General features: G+C 39.6%; 6 protein-coding genes across 11 annotated transcripts in view; 3 read left to right on the top strand and 3 right to left on the bottom strand.

The window, feature by feature from the left end:
• The window catches only part of Rho-5 (rhomboid-5), a 342352-nt gene extending 335397 nt beyond the window's left edge, over positions 1-6955 (bottom strand). Inside the window, exon 1 of the mRNA XM_078178102.1 lies at positions 5088-6955. The gene's annotated coding sequence lies outside the window, so the exon portion shown is untranslated. The remainder of the gene's footprint in view (positions 1-5087) is intronic.
• A 551-nt stretch (positions 6956-7506) lies between these two features.
• Positions 7507-12755, bottom strand: LOC144468427 (uncharacterized). Of its 2 annotated transcripts, none has more exons than XM_078177883.1 (8): positions 12221-12755; positions 11433-11983; positions 11034-11356; positions 8854-8956; positions 8513-8691; positions 8092-8387; positions 7700-7813; positions 7507-7624 (listed from the first exon to the last, which is right to left on the bottom strand). In XM_078177883.1, exons 4-7 carry the CDS (start codon positions 8937-8939, stop codon positions 7718-7720), a joined length of 657 nt encoding a protein of 218 aa, XP_078034009.1. In that variant the 5' UTR covers positions 8940-8956; positions 11034-11356; positions 11433-11983; positions 12221-12755; the 3' UTR covers positions 7507-7624; positions 7700-7717. The 2 variants fall into 2 exon arrangements, with proteins under 2 accessions (XP_078034009.1, XP_078034010.1); XM_078177884.1 differs by having other exon boundaries at positions 11034-11350.
• On the top strand, positions 9519-13091 carry LOC144468424 (facilitated trehalose transporter Tret1). The gene is made up of 5 exons (XM_078177875.1): positions 9519-9666; positions 10137-10316; positions 11046-11242; positions 11582-11888; positions 12145-13091. Exons 1-5 carry the CDS (start codon positions 9591-9593, stop codon positions 12768-12770), a joined length of 1386 nt encoding a protein of 461 aa, XP_078034001.1. The 5' UTR covers positions 9519-9590; the 3' UTR covers positions 12771-13091.
• A 271-nt stretch (positions 13092-13362) lies between these two features.
• LOC144468425 (odorant receptor 82a) lies at positions 13363-16601 on the top strand. Of its 2 annotated transcripts, XM_078177876.1 has the most exons (6): positions 13363-13705; positions 14039-14348; positions 14480-14737; positions 14815-15175; positions 15297-15507; positions 15585-16601. In XM_078177876.1, exons 1-5 carry the CDS (start codon positions 13486-13488, stop codon positions 15474-15476), a joined length of 1329 nt encoding a protein of 442 aa, XP_078034002.1. In that variant the 5' UTR covers positions 13363-13485; the 3' UTR covers positions 15477-15507; positions 15585-16601. The 2 variants fall into 2 exon arrangements, with proteins under 2 accessions (XP_078034002.1, XP_078034003.1); XM_078177877.1 differs by lacking the exon at positions 15585-16601 and having other exon boundaries at positions 15307-15497.
• Positions 16602-16791: 190 nt separating this feature from the next.
• Positions 16792-19606, top strand: LOC144468426 (putative 3-methyladenine DNA glycosylase). 4 transcript variants are annotated; one of them, XM_078177880.1, is made up of 6 exons: positions 16792-16937; positions 17270-17427; positions 17561-17744; positions 17809-18018; positions 18136-18345; positions 18988-19606. In XM_078177880.1, exons 1-6 carry the CDS (start codon positions 16880-16882, stop codon positions 19377-19379), a joined length of 1212 nt encoding a protein of 403 aa, XP_078034006.1. In that variant the 5' UTR covers positions 16792-16879; the 3' UTR covers positions 19380-19606. The 4 variants fall into 4 exon arrangements, with proteins under 4 accessions (XP_078034006.1, XP_078034007.1, XP_078034004.1 ...); XM_078177881.1 differs by having other exon boundaries at positions 17561-17714; positions 18529-19051; XM_078177878.1 differs by having other exon boundaries at positions 18529-19051.
• On the bottom strand, positions 19559-24740 carry Dor (vacuolar protein sorting-associated protein 18 dor). Its single transcript, XM_078177873.1, has 19 exons — positions 24265-24740; positions 24076-24187; positions 23781-23961; positions 23550-23716; positions 23296-23472; positions 22762-22951; positions 22569-22690; positions 22279-22494; positions 22083-22199; positions 21898-22010; positions 21697-21808; positions 21447-21629; positions 21059-21376; positions 20843-20978; positions 20552-20773; positions 20333-20484; positions 20161-20258; positions 19784-20098; positions 19559-19698 (listed from the first exon to the last, which is right to left on the bottom strand). The coding sequence occupies exons 2-19, from the start codon at positions 24154-24156 to the stop codon at positions 19635-19637; spliced, it is 2964 nt and encodes a 987-aa protein (XP_078033999.1). The 5' UTR covers positions 24157-24187; positions 24265-24740; the 3' UTR covers positions 19559-19634.
• Between the last annotated feature and the right edge of the window lie 49 nt (positions 24741-24789).

The raw sequence follows: 24789 nt of genomic DNA, 5'->3' as shown, positions 1-24789 counted from the left end.
AACGAATGCGCTCCCTGGAAAACGTTTCCGGAATTGATGAAGTAGAGTCCGAATATTTTCATAATATATCCCGATCTTCTAATTAAACCGTTCACCAATTACCGTGCCGCGAACGCGCGGCGGTAACGCGAGCGCGCGCGCGCGCGCCAGAAAGTTGTAACGCGAATTAACAAACTCCTCGTTCAATTTTCAGCGTGCACCTTAATTGACCAAATACAGCCCCCCCCCCCCCCCCCATCCCGCCCTGACACGCACGCGAAACGAAAAACTGCGACAGTGTTCGCTGAACTGCAAATTGAAATTTGCTGCCGCATCGCAAATCAAATGAGTTAATTTTTCAGAGCGCGTAATGAGTTCTCCCAGTAGAATTATTATGTTCAACAGTCAACATGTTCCCGTGATTATTAAAAATTATGGAAATGTTTTTAGCGGGATATTTTTCTGTGAACGTTCTCAGCCGAGACACATATTTTTGTAAAAACTTGGACGCGATCTAAAGAATTGGAATTTTGGTGCTCGGTAGCGTTAACGAATTAGTTCAATCGATTTGGCGCTTTGCGCGCGTTTCGCGGAGCGGTATTTAAGGATATTGAATCCTCCGATGTAACAACAATCGAAGGGAAAATCGGCCGTTAATGACGACCGGAGTCGGCCCGATAAATCATGAAGAAGTAGCTGCCGGTGAAATAGGTCGGGCCAATCGGGTTAAGGGATTTTTCCGGCGGTGGATGCTGCGCGAAGAAGGTCGGACAACATCATTGAACATAATTAAGCTCGTAAGTAGACAGAGGATTACCTCCTCGCTATGAAATCAGCTCGAAAAATAAGCGTTATTGCGAAATCGAGCGAGAGCCGCGGCCCGCTAGCGAGCGTTGAAGTGGCCGGCACAAAAGCGAGTGGGCTTTCGATCATTTAGAACCTGCTTATTTAACTGTAATTAACTCCGTACCCCGGACACAAAAAAAGCTTTCTAACCGCACGAAAGAAAGCGGCGGTACGCTTCGCCAATTATTCCAGTCTACTTCCTTATAAACAATTCGCGCGTAATTAGCATTATTATCGATGCGCTTAGATTTCATTCGCTTGTTAACGCGAATCCGGGTCGCGACATTTTGCAAACAACAAATACGGCCGTTGCTTTCAACAAGGTGCTCGCGGTAAATTCGATTTTAGGTCGAATAAAATTTTACTGAGGTAGAAACATTCTAATCGGATTTTTATGACAAATAAGCAGACAGAAAAGAGTGTATTTTTTCTTTAATAAAATTCGAGCGGTTGTTATTACTGATCCGACGGAATCGCGATACCGCAGGCGAAAACACGAAGCCAGCTTTACGTTTGGTGGCGGGGACCTAACAAGAAACTTGACGCAAATCTCTTATTGAACACCTCGGCCGTCTAATACTACCCCGAACAATAGCAATCTTAAAGCAATCTTAAACGAGTTTCCCGAAGGAATTTGCTGTGCCAAAGGTCCCGGGCGGCCATCGCTGCTATGATAACTACCATTACGTCTTCCCTCGCTAATTATTCCGTGACTTTAATGATCCCGAATTTCTTATGTTTTCAATGGCTGCCGAAACTTGGGTAACGAAGTAAAACCTACTTAACCCCGACTTAATTGACCGCCGCGACGCAAGATAAGTTACTTTTCCTCCGAATTCGAATTAATTGCGAAACTAATTGACGGATCGCGTCGGATGCGCTGGACCCGCGGCGATCCTTACTTCGAAACGGGGAGTCGAGGCTGACACGGGAACGAAAAAATTGATCGGCCGTCGTCAGTTTCCCCTTAATGAGCTCGAAGAATCGGAAAGTACCGGCTATTGTTGGAATGATCGATTCGTGGGCGGCAGAACTCAAAGACGAGCCGGTTATCTGGTGGTTACGAGGGGTTACTGATAAAAAACACTTATAAAGAACCTGATAGAACCAAGAAAACGATCCTCGGGGGGAGAAAACAAAGGACTTATTTATAACTTCTTGAAACAGTCTATATATACGTTCCCCATTTATTATGTTGAACCTCGAATTCGCTTTAGCGGCTGCCCTCTCTGTTCTATAGAAACGCCTACAGCTTCATAATCGAACGTTTCGCTTCGCGATGAACTACACCGTTTATTGAAATCTCAGCTCGCGACAAGCGATATGCTTTGTTTGAGAGTTCAAGAAAATTCTACTGCAGTGAGGCTCGTGTTTGTGTCGCGAAGAGTCGGAAAAGAGTTGGAACGAAGTATCTTCGTTATTGATATTTAGTTGCAAGAGAGCAACGAATGTACCCTGATCGATGAGGAATGATCCATGATCATTGCTGTCTTGCTAATTCCATGACAAAGTGACCTCATCGCGCAAAGAAAGTGTACGTCGGCTCCTCCGTGTTTTCTGGTAAGCGAATAATGTGCATCGTGATCGATAAACCAGAACAACTCTGAAACAGTATTAAATAACATGCTGTAGCGTCGAATAAAGCTCATCTATTTGTGAAAGAAGAAATGATTGACTTGTACTACTATACTCAATCGAGTCGAGTGAAAACAGTCAGCCTATAGTCAGACAAAACTCCCAACCTTATTGAAACCGGGTTCAATATCATCCCTATTGTTCATTATATCCTAAAAATTTATCCTGACACTTTTTAGGCGAAGAACTGCCCTTTGACATTTCTCTGGAAGCACCCAGCACGATTCTGGAAACACCGAATATATTATCCAGGCGCCAAAAACTGTGAAAACTGCGGAATTGTCCTCGAGCGGGACACAAGAGTGCTCGGGGGACACATGTATGCCACTCGGCTCGGCGAATAAACAAATATCGAAACAAATCCGTAAAAAATCGCGTTCGCTGTTCGCCGGTGGCCAGATGAACGGTCGCGAGAGTGGGAGTAGGATAGCGTACCGTTGATTTTCGATTTACATTGCCAATAATTCAGCGGCCGGTACAGTTATGCAGGTAGTTATGCCTGCAACGTATGTCATCTACACGGTTGAACATGTGTTACGCGGACTGGCACTGTATAAAGGCTCGCAGGTGGGTCTGCTGGCGGATTTCAGAGACGGCAGGGGCCACTGGAAACCTGCCAGGTACCCGTGTTCGATGATTTCGTATTAAACTTTCAGTGTACGGCACGCGGCAGGAGGACAAAACGAATGTCCGCGCGCGCACGAAAGATCGTTTTTATTAAAGACCCCGTGTGTCCGCGGGACCAGCTCTGAAACCAGTTCGAAAGAGATCGGTCCATTATGAACGGAACCCGGAAGCCGAGCAGCTGAAGGGGTTCACGTGGCCGACGCTAGAATCACAACTTCCTGGACGTGGGAAGACTATGCATAGACCGGGGCATCGATTCGCGATCCCACGTGAATATTGCATCGAGACTACTCCGAAACTCGGACGTTTAAACGTTCCGAGGCAATCGTCGGGAAAAGTTCACCCGGTTATTGTTTCGAACGTGTTCGCGTTACCCGGGTATCGTGACCAGCGGGGTATAGGAAACGAATGTCGAATTACAGATTTCAGGTATTGTTCCGGGTCTCACATAATAAAATAGATCGCCGCTTTTATCGACAGTCTGTTCGATCGTAGATTTTTACAATATCGTCGAGCGGAGGATCTGCTTTCGAACAGATTTCTTTGGTCGGTGGGAGCCGCGAATAAGGCCATTTTAAATGAAACGATGCGTAAACGAACCGAACAAAGCTCGCAGAAAGTTTCGAGGCAATAGCGATTTTAAATGGAGTTTATGGGAGGATAGGGGGTTAGTTAATATTAGAAGATACACTGCCTTTGGGTAGTGATATTTAATTTGTCCGTGCTGCTGGGTTTATCGAGATTTACTGTTTGACCCTGTTTCGTTCGAAGGATAAATACTAGTTGGTCGTTTGTCTTGGGTAAACGGGATGACGAAATAGTTTTTCTGCTTCGGATTAATTGACTTCGCAGTGTTGGGGATACAATGTGCAAACTTTGAGAACATTCGGCCGTGCGAAATTGAAATTTCAGAACGTGTTAACTATGGTGAACATGTTGCTAGGGAAACAGAGAATGATATTCAATCAATGCTTCACTACCTAATAGGTAATAAATATACAAAATAAAGTGTTCAACTAATTAAACAATCTATTAAGACTGTGTAAAGTTCTATAGTACGCGTCTAATAGTGTAGCAATAATTTTTCATTCGTTCGTGACAATTCTTCCAGTGTCTGACGATGAACCAACCACTTTCACTTGCTCCCCTCGAATTTGTCAGTAGTACTAGTCAATAATTTCCGTCCAATATGGTTACGGATGACGTCTGATACGATTACGAATTGTACGAAAGTTCTCCGGGATAATTTAATTCATCCTTGGTATGCACTAATTGCTAGTCGCTTATCTGTGCACGTAAATCTGGTCTCCTGATTTCAGAAACATGAAATACACTGCGGAAAAAGTTCCAGCGAAACTCCACCTCGCATTCCTAAAAATGCACGAACGTCAGCATATTGCATAACAAAACCGAACTCCCCAAAAAAAAAACATTTCAATCCCAACAGTGTGGTAGCATATCAATTATAACATGCACATTTACGAAAAACCGTGAGAGAATCGCAGCAGATCTCGTTACTCATGCAAAATATAAATTCTTAAACTCTATTAAACCGTTTTGGCAATTCTCTGACCGTTTCCGACAGCATGCCAAAGTTCAGGGTCACATGTTCCAGAGGCCATTACATCGTAATATTTGACTTAAGAATTAAATAAAATTACACAGCCAGGAAGATTGAATTGCAATGAATTACAAACGGTCACGATTCGATCGACCAGAGCTAATGGTCCAATCGCCTACTCCGTAATCAACTTTCGGAGCAAGCGTACATCAACATGCACGCGCTTCCGGCGAATCAGTGCTACCAATTTACCAAAGAAAAGCCAGTATAACCGCGGTCCATTGTGCCATGTCAACACTGGCATCCAGTGTATAGCATAGGACCACGGACAGCGGTACAAGAACCGTCGAGTCAACGACCCCGAACTTTAGGACACAGCGTATACAAGCCCTTGGTACGAGTAGAAGGGGGATGTCGAGCGTCGGTTGATGATACTCACATTAGGACGCGGTCGGGTTAAGGGTGCGTAGCACGCGTAATCCTCGTCACACCTCGTGAAAAAAAAAACCGGCACACACTCGGAGCACTGTATCGAGCACAACCGAACCAGTTTTCACTTGGTCGACGAATGATACGTCGCACGAACCATCCAGAACTACTCTAGAGGAGCCCATCCGACGGTGGGTGGGCGAAAAGAGTCACTCGGTCTCCATCGCGGGCGATACTTAGTCCCCCCTTCGATCCCTCGGCAATCTATCTGCGGCAGGGAGACAGAGTTCACGGTGCATAATACAGAAATCCAGCGACCCGTGCGACGCTCATAACGCAACAGAATACCCTAAAACGGTTCATCGCCGATTCAATGATCCATGACGGCGTTCATCGTTTCCCGCGTTCCAGGTCGAACCTCGGCTCCATTAGGATCCTTCGAATGGCCGGATCCTTGCGAACCGGATCCTCGATCGCGCCGCCCATCTCACGATCCAGAGTCCCCTTTTTTTGGATCCGAAGAATCGCTGGTCCACCAGCCTGGTCCAGGCCCGTGTCCGGGTCAGTGTTCGAAAAAAGGCCAGCGAGTGGGGTTCGGTTTCCGTAGCTGCCACTGAAAATATCAACGCTGGTGTTACCACTGGTTGTACACTTGGATCAGCTGCGACAGATTATTTCGTCGTAGGCGTATAGCGAACACTACCGTGTAAACGGTCACGGATCACGGAATATCGTTGTCAGCCAGCGGGGTGAGTACGGCACTTATGGTAACCCAGTTTCAACTCGACGTCGTTTATCCCCGAGGCTCGTCGATCACCATGGACCGTTGCACACTATCCGTTGCAGACACCACTATGTCCGCCTAATTTCTTTTGGTTACGCGAAGCACCGAGAGACACTCGACACGGCGAAATATCGAAATGGCACCTCGGCGCTGCGACCAGCTGACAGGTTCGAGGTGAGAGACAGACGAGGAAAACAGCCCTCGCCTTGCTCCATTTACAACGCACGTCGCTCGTTCATGGGAACATTCTTACGTAGCCACGGGTCCCACGCACTGTCCACTTATGGTCCGCGACGTCCCGTTGGCAACGGGACACGCATAACCCCCTCGAGAGAACGATCCACCGCGAGGCAAACCGTCGAGAACAGGGAACGTGCGGATAGAACGGTGCACGCATCGAGTAACCTCGCGCAGCCAAAATGGTGGACGACACTCCCGTGTTCCGTTTCCACTCGGTCGCTAAGTCACCGTTTTCAGAAGCATGCCGCGCCTGTCGCCGTCTCGGGCCCGCGACACAATTGTTTAGGCTGCGCCGGAGGCTGGCCCCTGGGCCAGTTTCACGGGGACGCGCACCGTCGATTTTCAGGCCGAAACGAATATATCGGGACAAGGGTCGAGGAGTGGAGCGCACTGGAACCGCCTTCTGGTGCACAACACAACACACCACCTCCGTACGTGTAAAGTGGACCACCCGCCTGGCGCATCCGTTCCGTTGGCATCCGTTTCCGGGGACCCGGGTCACCGTGCACGACCGATCATCGGTCGTCGTCGATTCGGTCCGTTTCTCGGGGCACAACACTCTCGAGCCGGTCACCTGATCGTTGCGTAGAAAAAAGATCCAACGAAAGAAGACAGCGTCGACAGGCTCCGAGTTCAGGGCATTCCAGCGCAGGCAGGGTGGACCGAGACGAACGCCGCGCCATCTGACGGCGAAACCGCTCACCCGAGGACTGACATGGCCGCGCGACCAACCCTCGCGTCAATAACAACCGAATCAAACGAATATCACCACACGGCGGCCAGATGTTCCCCATGTCGCAGCCGCCAACGCCTCGTACCACGCCATCATTCCTAACCTGTAAGCGAACAACCAAAGCGAACGCAGCCAGCTGACCCTGCTGAGATCCAGACACGATCCATCACGCGATACCCTCGTTCGTATTTTCGATCAACCGCGCAACGAGTTACTGCGGCGGCTGCGCGATTCGGACTGAGCGCAGCCTCGCATGGGAACCGTGCGGCCGGGGCCGGAAACACACGAGCACGCACAAATCCTCGCTAAGTACGCTGCGAGCGCGGGGACATCTGCGGTGGAATCGCCGAAACCGGTTGGGGTGCGCCAGGTTAAGGGGTGGAGGCATCCTATGGTCAGACAGTTACCTGCTAGATAATGAACAGACAGAGTGTGCTGGTGTGAAACTAGTTTAGTAGCGGACGAGATGTTCTCTTTCTATGGAAATTGAATATTTGTTGAATAGCGTTTTTACAGAGACTTCTGCAATGTCGGTCAGAAAAGTCATATCTTTTAATACCCAGACGGTGGACTATTTTCATTTAAGATTGACGATACTTATGATCATTCTCTGTTTTATTGATCAGTGCTTAGAAATATATTCTTGAGATAAAATATAAAGACGTTCTAAAGAGCAACCTTTTGAATTTTCTTCGGGATCTCATTCTTGATATTTAAATATTATCTCTGATATATGTTTTCTTTGTTGCTTTCTTGTTTCTTTCCTGTTTATTTATCATGATTATTGTTTCTAGAAAAAGGGGTGTTCTTTTTGTAGTACTTTTAATACAGCATTGTAAAGAAGTAATATAGTGACTGGACATACTGTAATATAATAATTAATTTACGCCGGCTTGTGCGTAGATTCATAGTACTTAAAATTCCAGTCCCGTTCTAATTCTTCTTCTTCCCCTTTCTCCGAAACCAGTTCTTCAACTTCCTGAAACATTATTTTAAACTACTTGTGCTATATCTATAATCATGAAAGTATCTCTTATTAAATATTATTTCTTCAAACTGACGCTAGAGCATAAATAGAAAATTTAGAATGAAATTTTAATTTAGACTTGGCAATGTTACGTGGTCTGACCATTATATACTGTTTTTCTACTCATTATCGTTGCTTTACATTTTTGACTTATCTTTGCTGGTATATTTAACCTTTTTCAATTCATACCATCAGTTTGAGATAAATAAAGAGTCGCTGACGATACATACTGGCTCGCAAACCAAGGATCGATAATATTGAAGCTCACGATCCGCTTTTAATTGCCATTGATTCTTCTCGATATGTTTTCTATAATTTAACAACCAAAATCCGAGATAATTGACCGGATCGTCTGGCTTCTTTGCTACTATTTCTTTCATTGCCATTCTCAAAGGTGCTTTCAAGTGATTCTTCAACCATTCACCGTCGTAGGACAATTCGAGATCATCCATTAAGCAACCAAAACATTTCGTCTCTTTTTCTTCCTCTGTCACCGTATCTTCTTCACCTTTCAGTTCACCTTCTACTGTTTTATAATATATAAAAGGCTCGTTTAGCATTGAATAATATAAATCTGCCTTATATTTCATTTAGCAAACTTCTATCGGAAATGGAACACGCCAAATATTTAATCGACGTGGCACAACTTACAGGGTATGCTACTTAACGCTAGATTGTCTTGAACAGCGTCACAGGAGTCTCGAAGCTCTTTCGTTTTCTCATGATCCAGTGCATCACATTTACCCAAATTTACAGTTTCAGGCAAGAAGTCTGTCTGACATCGAGGCGGCGACAGTTGTGACATTAATATCTCTTTCGCGCTCTGTTTGCTGGCGGCAACGTTTTACGATGCGACGTTACAAATATTTATAATATAATGTTTTACGTTAAATTTTGTTTTCCACGATAATAGTGAATAAAGAAAATCTACTATTCGGAGGCTAACAGAATCATTATCTGCACACATAAATCACAGAATCGCATTAACTTACTTGTTGTCAGCACAAATTTTCTGCGCAAACGTGGTCAGAGGATCTGGCACTGATGTTTTCCTCAATGGGGGCCGATCCTTCTTCATCCTCGTGGATTTGTACTCTGGAACGAGGAAATCTCTGTTTATACGGTATAAAATTATTGAGTGAACGGAGAAAAGGATTGGCTAAATTTCGATCACTTTCCGATTGATTTTTCTATATTGCGGAAAAACTGTTATTGTCGCCGATGCGCGCATTCTAGAGAAGATTCCAGTCCCAATTGGACGACTGATTTACAGCAGCCCGGATCTCAATGTCAATCTCCAGTATAACACCTATAAATACCTCGGCGAAAAACAATAGCGCCTAGTTTGCTGTTTTCGCCGTGGTTAGGCGATAACGATGCGAAACGATGACATATGACTCACTCGCGGTATTTACATCGTCACGCATCGTCTTTAAATAATTTATGCCGTCTCGTTAGATGAAGATAAGAAAAATCAGACCGGCGTTGAATCTTAATGATAATGCATTTTTCACGGCACCAGCCATGCAATCAAACTGCCGTGCGCTCGACGAGAACATAAATACATCAAAGATCTTATCGGATCGCAAATTTTCCGATCCCGAACCGTATCTTCCGGGTATAAGTTTCGCGGGCCACATGAGTCAGTGCAGGCAACTGTAACCGGCCAAGATAGAAGGTGCATCACATCTTGCACATCTCGCGGGTCCCACAAAAATAGGAGACACAAATGGCCACCAAGGATCCGGAAGATGATAAGGCCAAAAAGATCACGATCTGGACACAGTGGCTGGCCGCATTCGCTCGTAAGTAAATGCCAGCTCTGGCTGCAGCTATCGATTCTATATTGTTAACGCGCTGGTCCACAAAATTCTGTACATTCGTGGCAAAACGAGAATATCTTGATGTATGCCGAAAATCAAGAGTTAAAGCCTTGATGATTTGTTTAAAGAAAGTATTAAATATTAATACATTTTCTAATATCTTTTCTAAACATCCACTGTCGGATTTTATACATTTTTATACAGTTCTTCTGCATTTACTTTTCTCTCTTTTATTGCAGAACAGTTGATTAAACACTTTGCGTATAAATCTTTGCGTCTAATTGTTGTTAAGGTTAGAGCTGTTTAGGGGGTAGAATATGCATTCGGCCAGTGCATCAAGATGTTCCGTCCGCCCGTGCGCTGGGGACCCTTGTAGACCTATGTCTATGAATGAGCTAATGAAATTACTCTCGCATCTGTTGACACAACTGTTTCATGGCCGTTTGTGACAGTCAGCTTAGCTGTTATCGGAAGTGGTCTCGCGAATGGCTGGGTATCGCCGTACTTGGCTCAACTGACATCAACGGAAGCGAGCGTGCCTTTGAGACTGACAGATACCGAAGCGTCCTGGGTAGCCTCCCTTTCAAATCTTGGCCGGCTCGCCGGCGCTTTGCTCAGCGCACTGTGTCAAGGTAAGGTCGATTCTTCGCTGTCCGGAAGAAAATTCGTCTAGCCAACCCCTATTAACTCACTCCCGCCCGAAGATGTCCCGGGGAATCGCGTGAACTTGAAAAACTACCCAAACGTGTCCGTTCGAATATAAATCCCGGCTTCCAATCAAAAGGCAAATTACTTTTCTGTGATCCCGACGCTTTTGTAAATATTAACAACGTGCAACAATTGTTTGTATGTTTACCTAAGCTGCGACCTTTCAACTTGTTTCTTTCATTTTCCAAAAACTAACAAATATGACCGACTTTCTGATACTAGTAATTCTAATAGAATAATTAAGCATATTCGCCGACTAAAAACACCTATAGGATTTCCTACAGTATTTTCCTTTAGGAATTTCCAGCTCGCCTAACACATAACGATAGATAAACTCGCTGATCAATAAATTGAATTCGTACTTAGTTGATCCTATTGATCCTTTCTTACAGCACGCGATCAGCCGGCCAAGCAAGACAAACAATGGTGAACAACATTGTTAGTCGTGAGATCATAAGAACAAGGCAGCCACGACTCAGCACTCGTAGCAAAGCTATATATGAAATTGCGGTACGTAGAAAATAGAACCGGCAAGCATTCGGGTTTGGGTTCTGAAACGCGATCATTGTCAAGATTAAAATCATCGGTACTGAGTTGTGGTGATCTTGTTCTCAGGAAACTGTAAGTTTAACATATCACACCGTCATCTTTAGACTATATTGGAAGGAAGAAGGTGCTTCTGGTCAGTGGCGTTCCGATGGCCATGAGCTGGGTGCTGTGTATTTGTGCCACATCGGTCACATGGCTCTACGCCTCCAGACTCTGCTCAGGAATTGCGACAGGAATGCTATGGAGTACTCTCTCGTTGTATCTGGGCGAGATCGCTGACCCCAAGATCCGGGGATCGCTGGTAAATTTTTAATCAAATATCGTATCTCTTTAGCACACTGCTTTCTATCAATCCTTAACTAGTCAGCAGATTTACACCTCCATTCCATTCAAACCCATATTACTACCACTAAAACTATAAAAATAATAATTATCTTAACTCAAAAGATTTTCTCAAGTACATTATATCGATAAAAAAATGCATAAGGTACCTAGTTAAGTACTTTTGTCTCCGGTCAAGACAAAAAGATGCAGCAGAGGCGAAACCAATTGCGTCCGACTCTAATTTTTTCGACGAACGCGGAGATTTCCAATCGGATCTGCTGTCCGATAAAACGGTACCTATGGTCACGTTTTTCAGATATCCATGAATGTGAACGCATCCTCGATAGGCATGGTCATAGGTAACGCGATGGGTCCTTATCTGCCCATGGAGATGTTCTGCTACGTGAGCCTCATCCCGAATATCCTCTTCATGATATTCTTCAGCCTGATACCGGAATCACCGTACCATTACGTCTTGCACGGAGATCTCGACAAGGCCGAGGCAGCCTTGAAGTGGTTCAGGCGAGAAGCTGACGTCAAACCGGAGATGCGAGAGCTCCAGGAATTCGTCGAAGGGGCCCAGACTAATATTTTCCTCAACTTGAAGGAGTTCCTCCTGCCAAGTACCCGCGATTTCTTTGCTTAAACTCTCGCCAAATTGTTCTCCCCGTGGCTCAAATATTAGGAAACGATATACCGCTGACGAACAGCTTCTATGCTGAAAATATTCTTCCTTGAACTAGATCTTCAAGATATAACTTGAGCTGAATATTCTCCTGTACTCCAGAAGATTTATGAAGGCAATTTTGCGAGGGAAAATTAATTTCAACCTTTCCTACTCGTAAAGAAGTTAGCCTAGACTTCATCAATTGATTTCAGACAACCTGAAGAAGGTTTTCCTGGTCCTGGGACTCTACGGTTTCACCTACGTCAGTGGATACAACCCTATACTCACGTACGCTGAGATCATCGTGACAAAGAGCCAGATCAACATGAAGCCTAGCTTAGCGGTCACTATTTTTGGGATTGCCATGATCGTGGCTGGTTCCACAGCTGCTATGTTGGTCGACAGAATCGGGAGAAGATGTCTTCTAATTGTCACTGGTCTTGGATCATCCGTCGCCTTAGCGCTGCTAGGCCTTCACTTCCATCTGCTCTCTCTAGGATACGATGGCGGTAGCTTCACCTGGCTACCCATCACTGCCTTACTAATATACAACATTTCTGTCTCCGCCGGTCTACAACCGGTCCCCAGCACTGTCATGGGCGAAGTTTTCCAAGCGAAGTTAAAGAATATAGGCTGCATGTTCGTTAGCTCCAGCAACGCTGTCCTGTCCTTCGCGAGTGCGAGAACCTATCAGCCATATTTGGACATAGTCGGCGATAAGTTCGTCTTCTGGACTTATAGTTTCGGCATGCTGTTCTTGCCGCCGTATGTCTATTACTTGTTGCCGGAAACCACTGGCAAAAGCCTGATGGAAATACAACGGGCCACTAAAAAGTAGAAAAACGTCCGGTCATTTGTATCCTCCATCTAGTTACACTTCGCGGACTTTGAAGTGAAACTGACTAAACAGTATTAACGCGAATACTGAAAGCTATTCGAAGCGGTGTAACTTATCTCTATCGATCCCATTAAGAGTTCGTACAAAGTATTCATTCTCGTCTTCAAGATTGTCGTCAAAGAGTCCTGTTCACTCGAAGAACAAACGTCGAAATCGAATATAAGTCGCTTGACAAATATTTATGAACTGAATAAAGATGATAAAAACTGTCAGCGTTTATTGTATCACGTGCTCCATGAGAAGAAAGCAGTGTGCACAGAGAAAATCAAAATGAAGAGCAATTCTTTCTTGCGGGTCCCCTCTGGTGGGGTCCCGTTGTTTCCCCGGTGAAGTAAACCAGTTAAAATTTCATGGTTGCACGACCATCTCTAATCCTGGTTCGGTAATTATTAATGTCGGCTATTTACAACCCTAACCATCCCTCAAACTGTGCGGAGATAAAGTAAGAGGCGAACAGGTGCGGCGAAAACGTTGTTAATATTGTACAACGCTCTCAAAGAGACAGCGAGCTAGACCTATGATTTTGCGTCCATCCTGATAATAGTCGCGGTTATAAAGAATTCTCTGTTCGGGGGAGACTCGGTTGCCGGTACTTCAAGAAAAAGAAATAAAGAGTTGGGCGATCGGACACGCAACATTCGCGTGGACATAGAAGATGAAAGAATCACCCAAGTCCTCGATCGATTACTACATACTGCCGAACAAGATTTTCTGCGGGATGGCCGGAATGTGGCCTATCGAAGAGAACAGTTCGACGTTCAGTAAACTGTTTGCTTACTTCCGTTTGCTGTTCGCGTTAACGGCGGTCAGTAGTGTTTTCGTGCCGGAAATTCTGGCGATAGCGGTGAACTGGGGCGATTTGAAGGTTCTAGCAGGTAATCAATCGCATTGAAATTATAGAAATCGTTCTGACCCTGCTGATCTCCACGATTTGTGCAGCTAACATCCTTTTCTAAACTCACTGATAATTATTCCGGAAAATCACCGTTCCATTATCCTTTCTCATTTCAATTTGTGTTTTCTGTAGACTATCTTTGCAGACTGGCTTCTAATTTCTATTCATAAAGGCATTTTCTTCCTGTAAAAACGAGTAAATAGATAATTGTCTAATTCGTTTCCACCATAAATTATCTACAATATCAGACAATTAATTAATTACTATACCGCCAGGAAAAATTTTATTTTGATCATGCTCTATTTCAAACTAGGAGTAGGATGCGTTCTAACATCGGTTGGACAATTATTATTCAAGATGATATACCTACTAGCGAGAAGAAAAAGAACCTATCAACTCTACTATGAGCTAAGAAAGTTATGGGACTCTTCTGATGATCCTAAGGAACGGCAACCCTGCGAGCAACTGGCTAACTGGGCGAGGATCCTGACTATAATCTTTTACTCGTCCTGCATGTGTAACGTGATTACTTTCGCCACGGCCGCGGCATTTGATTACTTCACCATTAATAACAACGTCAGCGACGCTTCCAACGATAATCGACATTTACCGTTCGAAGTTTGGTAAATGACTAATTTGCCTAGAAACATTATTACTAGAACAACAAATAATCCTGCAACTCCATGGCTATAGTTAGCAATTCAATGAAAACGGGATCCATAAATGTAACACGGTTTTGTTGAATCGCGATTAGGTACGGAACAGACATAACGGAGTCCCCGAAATTCGAGATCGCATTTATTTGCCAATTCATCGCGTCCCTGATTTGTTGCGCCGGCATTTCCGGCCTGGACGCCACATTCATGACGATCATTCTGCACGTGTGCGGTCAATTTAAATTGATCAACATATGGATCAACAAAATATGTTGCGTTTCTGGCGACGGTAACTACCTGCCGCAATTCGAGGTCGATTTACTGAAATGCGTCCAACATCATCAGCGTATAATAAAGTACGCCAATAGTTTTCCTCGTTTCTCACCATTCTATTTTCTTCTATCTATAAAACTGTTGTATGGTGTCTGTCCAGTGTTGTGAACGAGGTGAACAATTTATTGGCTCCCATCATTTTCGTGCAAATTCTAACGAGCGGCGTCGAGATTTGTCTGAGCGGTTTCGCTGTCCTCGACAACGGCACCAGCACCGACCTCTTGAAATTTATATCTTACTTAACATCTATGGGCATACAGCTCGTATTATGGTGCTGGCCGGGCGAAATTCTTATCCAAGAAAGCCAGCAAGTAGCGCATGTGATTTATCTGAACCTGCCGTGGTACAATTTACCGCCAAATTATCGAAGACAGCTTTGCTTTATAATTGTTAGGGCGCAGCAACAGTGCAGCATCAACGCGCTAACATTCCAAGCGATATCTATTCATACGTTGACCAGCGTGAGTATAAGTTCCCTATAACAAGTTTAATCAACTTATTTTAGTATTATGGCTTTCTCTATGTCTAAGATATTCCTAAGCATAAGCGTATTTTTTAGGAGAAGATACTTAGAACAAATAGTTATTTTCAGGTGTTCAACACAGCAGCTTCTTACTTCACTCTCATGCGACAAATGCAACAAAAGTAGAGAATTACAATGGTAGAGAAACTATTATGATATATAGCCCATGTCGGAAACCAATTTTCAAGATAGTCGAAAATGCATTCTCGAAAATAAAATTCTTACACTTTATTTCATAATTTACTTCTCTTAAATGAAGTAGAATAACAGGTTTGTTAATTTAATTCGTTCATTGAAAACGAGAGACTCATAATTGAATGAATAATTTAAATTGTTTACTGATGCAGGACGAAAATTGAACGCCTATGAAGGATCGATCTTTATGTAAAAGAACATTATGCGACTTCAAAGTTAATCATTGCTGGACTTGTAATGAGCATGAGCTCTAAAGCCCCTTTAATGATGTTAAATTATATATCATGATTATTATTGGTTCTTTAGGACCAATAAAATCCGAGTGGCTATCAAATAAATTTGCCTTCACTAGTTATAGTAATCAAACATAAGTAGCTCATTAAAACAACAAGTCTCATCAATTTTTAGAATTCTTTTCATATTTCATGAAGTACACTGATCTAAGAGCCCTTACCCGACCTCTATCAATTTTTGTTCGTCTTTTATCTATCAGCAAGGTCACTCTTTGCACGTCTGGTAAACCTATAAAATACTCAGCTAGCGATAGCACGATAACAATCCGAGTAAACAGCTTGTTATTCGTGTTTCTCCATTGATGTAGTAAATTAGATAAAGATTTTTCCCGGTACGGGCAAAGTGCCTTATCTACCTATATAATCGTTTACTTCCATCGATTCTTTTCTAGAAAGAACGTCTCCATTAAGATAAGTCGATTTTTCAATCTGAAGAAAGTATAAGCAATAAATCAATTATTTTCTTATTTTAGATGAAGAAAGTATTCTTAAATTTTCTGCAATTAATACTTTACCTGAATAATCATTGAAAAACCATAGATTCGTTGTAACAAATCGAATGGTAATTTGCGGTTGCGTGACTTACCGCCTTGCGGTGTTCCGCCATTTTGTTGAATGCAGTCGTGCCTAACATCTGTTATATTTCTTCACAGTTACATTATTTTATTATTAATATTTTAAAGAAAGTCTATCTAAAGAATTCACACGTTATTGAACCTGTGAATTTTACCCCACACATTCGGCTAAAATAAAAACATCATAGTTATTGACCAACGTAGTCTTTTAAAAAACGTAACGATCAAAAACCGTTATAAATTTAAAATTTCAATTTACCGCTGTCTTGTCGTAAATATAAAATATACATATATCTAAAACTTAATTAGATTAAACGTATTCATCAGTAGTATCTTAAATATCGCATTATTGTAACAAATGCAATAGAACTAAAATATGAAAAGCGAGCAACGATATCTATGATACAGCTCACATATGAAACAGCATTTGTCACAGCGAAACGCAATCAAGATTGGTATCGAAACATCTTCCTACTATTAAAACATTAGTACATAACAATTCAATTAACTATTTGTACACGAATTAGCAGAGTGAATGTAAAATTTATTTCCAACCTGACTTTTTTTCCGAAGTCGTAGATGTTGGTCGTGAAATACAGCTTGAGAAGCTTCGGCAATCGTGGAATACTAAAACATCGTACGTATTAACCCATTTACTATAAATAAAACTCTTTTCTATAATAAAATACAAACATTCATCTTACCATACAACAAAATACAAGAATTCCGAACACGATCCTCTTCAACGGGTTAAAATTTTCAAATTGCCTGTCCGTTACAAAGCAGGGCTGAAGATTATCTGATCATCTTGACCACTGATGTAGTGGCAGCATTGATTTTTGACATTTGTAATTATTAAGATGAGCAACTTCATTGTAGTTCAAATTCAAATCGGTGTCGTATGAAATTCGCTCTAACCTGGTTCAATATCATTGTATATTTCAATGCCAATTGTATTGCCTTTTCTAGAAAATAGTATTCGACAAACGTTAAACAATTCTATAGCGAAGCGATCTGTGTTTTGTGGTCCAACAATGAAGAGATCAAGGACTAGTTCAAAGGCAAAGGCCAAGAGAGAAGAAATCAAAGATGATACTACTAAAAATTATATTGAAGCGAAGTCAGAGGTTCGTTTCAAAATGTTTATTTCCTTCGTAAACGATTTAAAGATTAAAGGATTATCTTTCTACATAGCAATGCTAAAATGAAAAATAACTAACAATATTTATGAAGAAAATAAAATACACATTATTTTGTTAGGACAATGAACACAATTTAATAGTACAAGCTAAGAACTTAAAGAATCAGAAATTAAACAATGTATCAAAAAGTGAAAAAGAATCAGTTGTTAGTCTCAAGCATACAATTGAAACTGCTTTAGAAGATTCTACAAATCCTGAGCTCGACCAAAAAAGTAAACTTAACTTTAAAAGACTAAAAGATCGTAAGTTAATTTGCAGAATATTTTGTTCTATCTGATTTTCCATTTTCATTATTCATTTGTATAGGTAATAAAAAAAACAGTGAAGAACTGAAACCAAATATGCCTCCTCCAAAGAACAAACCCCGAGCTGTGGTAGATCTAAAAATGATGACTGAGGAACTAAAACAGTTAGAGGATCCGCCGTCTACTGATTGGGAAAAAGAAATATGTTTCAATAGGCTTCCATTCTCATTTTATGATTCTCCTTGTGAAGAGTTAGCTCAAAACTTATTAGGTAACTCAATGAAAGCCTATTGTTTGCCAGTGATTTATATGGCATATTGTTAGCCATATTGTTCTAGTGTCATTTTAGATGTTTGTATTGATCATAGTTTGTTACCTTTGCATTTAGGGAAAATACTGGTTCGTTGTTTAGAGAATGGCACTATTCTAAAGGGTAGAATTGTTGAAACTGAGGGTTACTTGGGTGTGATAGACAAAGCTTCGAATACATTTCAGAAAAGAATTACTCCTCGTAATATGCCAATGTATATGTTACCAGGAACTATTTATGTGTACATGACTTATGGCATGTATCATTGTTTTAATATATCTAGTCAAGGTGAGTGTAAATAACATATAAGTTCTAATATATAATTGTGTTGTGTACTAGTAAATAGTTGCTTAAGGTTGTCTCCTACCATTGCTCTTTATAATTGACTTTAAAGAAAGATCACCATCTGTGAGATATAAATACTTCCTCTATGTAACAAAGCACATTTGTTATAACATTAAAAATATTCAGAGTCAGGAGCATATGTACAAATTAAGGCAGTGGAGCCTATGCTTGGCATAGATTATATGGAACTGCTTAGGAACATGCAATTTGAAGAGAGTGGGAAAGGAAAGAGAATAATAGCAAATGCTAAGTCCATCAAACAACATGAGCTTTGTAACAGTCCATCCAAGATTTGTGCTGCTTTTGATATTGATGAAGATTGTTTCAATGAGCAAAAAATTTACAAGTCTCAGAATTTGTGGATAGAATACGATCCTTATATAAAGTTCACTACTATTGTAGCAGCAAACCCTAACAATGATTCAGGACATGGTGTCCAAAAAGTGTGGAGATACTATGTGTTAGGAAGTTCTAGTGTAACTGAGAGAGATATTAAATCTGAAGAGCATGCTTATAATATCTAACAAATTTCTATTTTTCGAGTGTTACATTTTATAATATAGATGTCTGCTGGTAAGATTTTAGGTGAGGGATGTGCTGTTTTGATAAGGGCTCTTGAACCCTTAGAAGGTATTGAATGCATGGCTAGTCAACGTACATCAAAGGGAACATCGGGTGTGGCTAAAAAGCCTTTGAAGGATTTAAAAACACATGAATTATGCAATGGCCCATCAAAGCTCTGTATGGCCTTTCAACTTCATAAAAACCATAGTAAATACTCGATGTGTTCTTGGAAAGGTTTGTGGATCGAGAACGACAACGTGAATATGGAAATCAACATTGTAAAGTGCCCTCGCATAGGTATAGAGGGCTGTGGAGAGGAGTGGTCAAAGAAACCATTACGATATTACATATACGGTAACAAAGCAGTGAGCAAACGAAATAAGGAAGCCGAAGTCTCATTGAAAATTAACTAAATTATTGATGAATGCAATCCGAAGCATTAAATGCGTGAATAAAATTGTGACGTCGATATTTTCTATTGCTTTAAATTAATTCGGTATTTTATTGTTGCATGTACAAACAATAATACATACAATATAAATAGCTATCACGTTAAAAACGGTATGGTACATATCCTGTTTGTAACAAACAATTTTGAGATATAATTATAATATACAAAATAATTGATTGTTTCTTGGAATATTTTGCAAACAAGTGGTGTATGTTATTTATGCCCATTCTTTCATTACTCTTTCATAGTCTTCCTCTTCAATAAATGGTTTATCTAAAGACCTGCAATACAATTTTATTAATGTAAGATATGATAATAAATATTTATGTTGCACGAACAAAAATGATAAATATTAAAATAACTCACTCTAACGTGAGTTCTCCACAGTATAAACATTCGGAGCCTACTAATTCATCAATGTCAGCTTTAATTCGGTTTTTTCTTGATAAGGAAACAGAACCAACTGATGTAGTATCTTCTGGTCTATTAGATTGTGCAATAAGTAGTTGTCGTTGAAGATCAGCTAGCTTTGTTCTCTGATCCATCGACAACATAGGAGTTAATCCAGCTACGAGGCAATCGCTATGAAACGCATGTCCGCAGTGAAACAAATAAAAGGGTCGCGATAGTAACTGACCGTCGCAAGCGTCACACACTTTTGTTACGTTTATACTGAAACAGCTAAAAAAATATATTCCATAATATCGCGACATTAAATACTTCATTATCTTTTATTTGACTACCTTGTCCTTATGTCTTCTATGTCTTTTCTAACAAGTTCGGCTGCTTTCGCTGCTTCCTCCATTTCTTCCTTCAAATCTTGAATATGTTGATTATATTCCTATTAATCATAATTGAAATTTATAATAATAATTGTAAGTTGGATTGAAAAAGGTAATAGCATATTAGATGTACCTGCAACGAATTACAAATAGCTGTTTTGAAGTGATCTATGGTAACAAAATCAGAAAAGAATGGTAGTATATCTTCTATTCTGACGATTTCACAATGTTGCAAAAATTCCATTGCTGCTTTTATATCGTCTTTCTCGCGAACCACATGTTCAGCTGAAATTGGAATTAATTAATTTATATTTAGCTAAAGGCTTCCATAATTTAGATTTCTTTGAATTACCGATTCTCAACCATAATTTTTTCCTTAATTCATCGTCATGATCCGTGGGCATGGCCGCTATTTGTTTAGCAAGATCGACGCTTATTGTCAAAGCTAAATCTACTGCTGTTGTCCAGAGACCAAGCAACGCGGACAATTGTACGCAAGCTTCAGTTAAGCCAACTTCTTGGCACAAACGTAATGCATAGCGGGCATCATAGTGTACCATATTAATATCTTGCCCTACAAACACGAGAAACATTTAGATCAACATCCTTTTCAAGTAATTAGGGAATGTGATAAGTAATTTACCTTGAGAACTGATGAATCGCATAACTTCATCTTTTTTATAACGAGCATACAACGACAATAAAAAATTGTGAATTGCCTGTTCTTGAGAGCTTAATCTATATACACAAAACTCTAAATACCTGATTATTTCTTTCGCCTATAATAGCAAATATCGACTGAGTATAAAAACTATATCAAAATATTGGAATAATTTAAAAAATCTAAATTGCATCTTACATGTTTCTCGTCACTATTACAAGAGACTAAGGCCGGCAGCAGCTTAGATGGCTTTAATGAGTATCTTTGCAATATCAAAATAGTTACCGCAGGTCGCGGTAATTCTTGCAACAGAATCCCAGAAAATTGGTAAAAGAGTTCCTTGTTCTTTTGATTTTTTAAAACTTCAAGTGCTTCTAAGTAATTGTTTTTGTATAAATGCTGACGTATCACTTCCTCGTAATTGCGATGCATTATAGTTAAACGGATAAGATTTTCTTTGTCGCCGTGACTTGTCATTAAATCATATATGGTACTGCGATTTCTTTTTATGCACTCCTAAAATAAAAATTACGTATATAGAAAAATAACATTTTGTTTAATAAAACAATTTTGTGTTCTATCATACTTCAACTTTTGGTATGGCAAGGAAGCTATCAAATTGTTTCTGAAGTTCCAAGTACTGCGGATCATTTAAATATGAATTATTGCTACTTCGTATTACCGCCATTTGATTCATAAATAATTCTACCACCCACACAACAATCATAGTTATTTGTGTTTTGTCATGGGTTTTCAATCCTTCTAGTTTCTATAAATAAAAATGAGATTATTTTATTTATTTAAAACATAGAAATGTGGAATCAAAAATACAGTACCTTTTTGAGAAATGTTTTTAATGCGTCTATTTGACCTTCCTGAAGAAACTTTAATGATATTTCTTCGAACGATGAATGAGTTTCAGCAGAGATGAGAGCACTCTTTTCATATCTGTAAAGTAGCATTTAACTTTAGTTACGGCTGGATTCTGATCACTGATATACATTGTATATGTACTGTATATTCTAAAGTGAACATACTCTTTGTTTTTGAAAAGCATTTCGGCTTGCTTGACTAGTACTTGATCTTTGTGTGCTGGATTATCTTTACAATATTGTATAGCAAGCTCAAATTCACCTTTATCGACGTATATCTATATAAAATTTAAACATATAATTAATGCCAGTCAGAATATATATGAATTAATAAAAGTGTATCTAATTACCTGCCAAACATTTCTATCTTCTTTATTAACTTTATATTTAAATACCGCTTGTTCACTATAAGCCCATATCGAACGAGTTACATGATCTTTAGTGATATTAACTAGTTTACCAAGAGCCTTGGAAAGTTAAAAACATTTCAATTGTACACCTTGCATTATAAATATACTTATTCCATATTTTATTTATTATACGTACATCGTTGTAAATATCTTCGAATATTAATTCCTGGTTTAAGAGTGATATGCCTTTAACGCGATCAGGATAAAGCAACAGCGCGTGAAACTCTGTTAATACAAACGAAAGTGGTGGAGTAGATGTTTGCGAGGCACTGCTTCCTATAAGACTTGTTTCGGGACACGTTATCATTTGTTGATTTTGCAACACATTCCTTGAATCTATATTTGGATCAATCTGAAAACATTCACATTAGTACACGATTTTTTATAAAATATTAAAATAATTATGAAATATCATATTATTTTTACCTGTGCATACCATATACCGGTTTCAGTCAACCAACCAAAGGACTTTGGTAAAGCACCGATTGAAGAGTAATAGAATTTCATTTTTGAATAATTCAAATTACTTATCACTTCATTAAAACTCTCTGTAAAAGTGTTATTTCTATAACTGCTCAAATTATTAATACCAATTTAAATAACCACAGCCACAATTTACCTTGCACATTTAAATACTTATTAAAAACTTGTTGTAACAAAGGTTTTTCTTCCGGATGCTGCACTTCTCCAATATATTGATAAAGTCGCATAAGTGTGGTGACAATAATCATGTACTTGTCCGTATTTGGTACCTTATGGAATTCAATGCCAGTAATTGGTGGTTTACTAGCCTCCCCTATATCAAATACCTAAAATGAGAGGAAATTGACTGTAGAATATTGTATTTATTTGACATTATATTATGATTTCATGAGATAAAACGCAACATTAATAAGCTGAGCAATGCAATGGCGAACAGTGAAGAATTACAATAAAGAAAATATTATAAATACTGGTATAAATTTTTGCTCATGCAAAAGATGTGATTCTAACTCACCAATCCTTCTACCTCCTTAGCACCATAAAGAGGTAGGTAGGTAGGAAGCTTTAGAAATAATGAATAATGGTATAAGGGAAGTAATTATATTACCATGGGCTGACAATGTATACTGATAATGATGTAATTGAAAATTAATTTTATGTTTTATTATACCTGACGCCAGTATTGCTCCAAACTTGTATTAAATATTTTGTCACCATCTAAACCAATTTCTGTTTCAAAGATGAGACCTTTAGAAGTTCCTAACAGTATTGGGCCTGTAGTAGTTTCACAAGTTTTTTGGAAATTCCATCCAACAGCAGTGATTTCGTGTCCTTTAAATTTGCCTGCCTAGATAATAAATTTTGAATATCAGGTTTTTTATATAATAGTATATATTTTATACTTATATACAGTATGTTTAGTACCTGTTTCAATTTTGAAGTTTTTTTATGTAAATAAAATAACTCAGGCGTTGTACTATCTTTGAAACTCGGATTCTGTGGAACTAAAGCAATCAACAAATGATTTCCCAAAGGATCAAGAAACATCCCTGATATTTTCATGTTTACCACATATTTTGATATATTTATTTCTGAAACAATTACCTCATATAGTTCATCAATTTTATGTATTGTAAGGATCATAAAAATGCTTACCTTCTATATCAGGATTTTTCATATCAATACGCAAGAGCATATTATTAGCCATAGCAATAACAGTTATATTATTATTAACAACTAAATGTACAATGCTATCTGTTGGCTGGAAATTAACTTTCTGCTTTATAAAAATCGGTCCGTCATCTTGTAACTTCATCTGAATAAATCCTGGTGTACTCTAAAATATTTAATAAAGCATAAGGCAATTAACATGAATTCTATAGATATAAGAAAAGGTTTTTAATTATGTCATAAATAAAGGGGAAAATTAACTATGGATAAAAAGTCTTACAATGTCTGGACGAATCGGGGGTGCATGTATTTGTTTTGATCGTTGAGATGCTTGTTCGTACTGGTCAAACATTGATGTCATTTTGTTAACTTATTTAAAACTCTTCACCTACCTGTAATAAAAATATAGTATATATATTCTGATATTTAATTACGAGATAGATGCCAGAAATATTATATTTACACTTACACAAATTTTAATTTCTTCTCCTCTCTCCAAATCCGTTTAAATATGTATCATTAATAAGCGTACTTAAACTATATGTAATTTATCACATATACACATGCCCACGAAAATGTCATAAACCACAATAATTAACCTTAATTTTTGCATGATAAATTATAAATATGCTTCACATCGTTCTTCGATCAAATTACAGCTGCTTTAGTCATTCGATTAACTTGCAAGACCATACAAATTTATAATATGTATGTACATACACTGATCAATACAATTAACTGACAGCGATAACTCGTCGCATTCGCTTGTATTGGTAGCAATGATTAAGTCCATTTCATATTTAGAGCAAAGGATGCAGTCGGGAAGATATTAGTACATAATACGTAAATTTAAAAGTCGAGTAAACAATTGTAAAACTAGACATTGAATAGCTAACATAAATGTACTATAATTCAAAATTAAATAAATAATTATACAAAACCGTTTTTAGCCTGTAAATGAATGAATTTATTGTATGTATGTTTATGTATAGCT

This window comes from Augochlora pura, chromosome 4, assembly GCF_028453695.1.
Source record: "Augochlora pura isolate Apur16 chromosome 4, APUR_v2.2.1, whole genome shotgun sequence".
Classification (NCBI taxonomy): Eukaryota; Metazoa; Arthropoda; class Insecta; order Hymenoptera; family Halictidae; genus Augochlora; species Augochlora pura.
The sequence above is the reverse complement of the archived record's forward strand: the minus strand, read 5'-3'. Positions and strand labels throughout refer to the sequence as shown.

Coding starts and splice junctions, on each gene's coding strand:
- LOC144468427 (XM_078177883.1), bottom strand. CDS start 8,939: ATGAAGAAGGATCGGCCCCCATTGAGGAAAACATCAGTGCCAGATCCT. Junction 8,388..8,512: donor AGCGTTAAGTAGCATACCCT/GTAAGTTGTGCC, acceptor ATTATAAAACAG/TAGAAGGTGAACTGAAAGGT. Junction 7,814..8,091: donor GATCCTTGGTTTGCGAGCCA/GTATGTATCGTC, acceptor ATAATGTTTCAG/GAAGTTGAAGAACTGGTTTC.
- LOC144468424 (XM_078177875.1), top strand. CDS start 9,591: ATGGCCACCAAGGATCCGGAAGATGATAAGGCCAAAAAGATCACGATC. Junction 9,667..10,136: donor GTGGCTGGCCGCATTCGCTC/GTAAGTAAATGC, acceptor CGTTTGTGACAG/TCAGCTTAGCTGTTATCGGA. Junction 11,243..11,581: donor CCAAGATCCGGGGATCGCTG/GTAAATTTTTAA, acceptor CACGTTTTTCAG/ATATCCATGAATGTGAACGC.
- LOC144468425 (XM_078177876.1), top strand. CDS start 13,486: ATGAAAGAATCACCCAAGTCCTCGATCGATTACTACATACTGCCGAAC. Junction 13,706..14,038: donor CGATTTGAAGGTTCTAGCAG/GTAATCAATCGC, acceptor ATTTCAAACTAG/GAGTAGGATGCGTTCTAACA. Junction 14,738..14,814: donor CATCATCAGCGTATAATAAA/GTACGCCAATAG, acceptor GTGTCTGTCCAG/TGTTGTGAACGAGGTGAACA.
- LOC144468426 (XM_078177878.1), top strand. CDS start 16,880: ATGTTGGTCGTGAAATACAGCTTGAGAAGCTTCGGCAATCGTGGAATA. Junction 16,938..17,269: donor TCGTGGAATACTAAAACATC/GTACGTATTAAC, acceptor TGCCTTTTCTAG/AAAATAGTATTCGACAAACG. Junction 17,428..17,560: donor ATATTGAAGCGAAGTCAGAG/GTTCGTTTCAAA, acceptor TTATTTTGTTAG/GACAATGAACACAATTTAAT.
- Dor (XM_078177873.1), bottom strand. CDS start 24,156: ATGACATCAATGTTTGACCAGTACGAACAAGCATCTCAACGATCAAAA. Junction 23,717..23,780: donor GAAAAATCCTGATATAGAAG/GTAAGCATTTTT, acceptor TAATTGTTTCAG/AAATAAATATATCAAAATAT. Junction 20,979..21,058: donor GTAATAGTGACGAGAAACAT/GTAAGATGCAAT, acceptor TTGCTATTATAG/GCGAAAGAAATAATCAGGTA.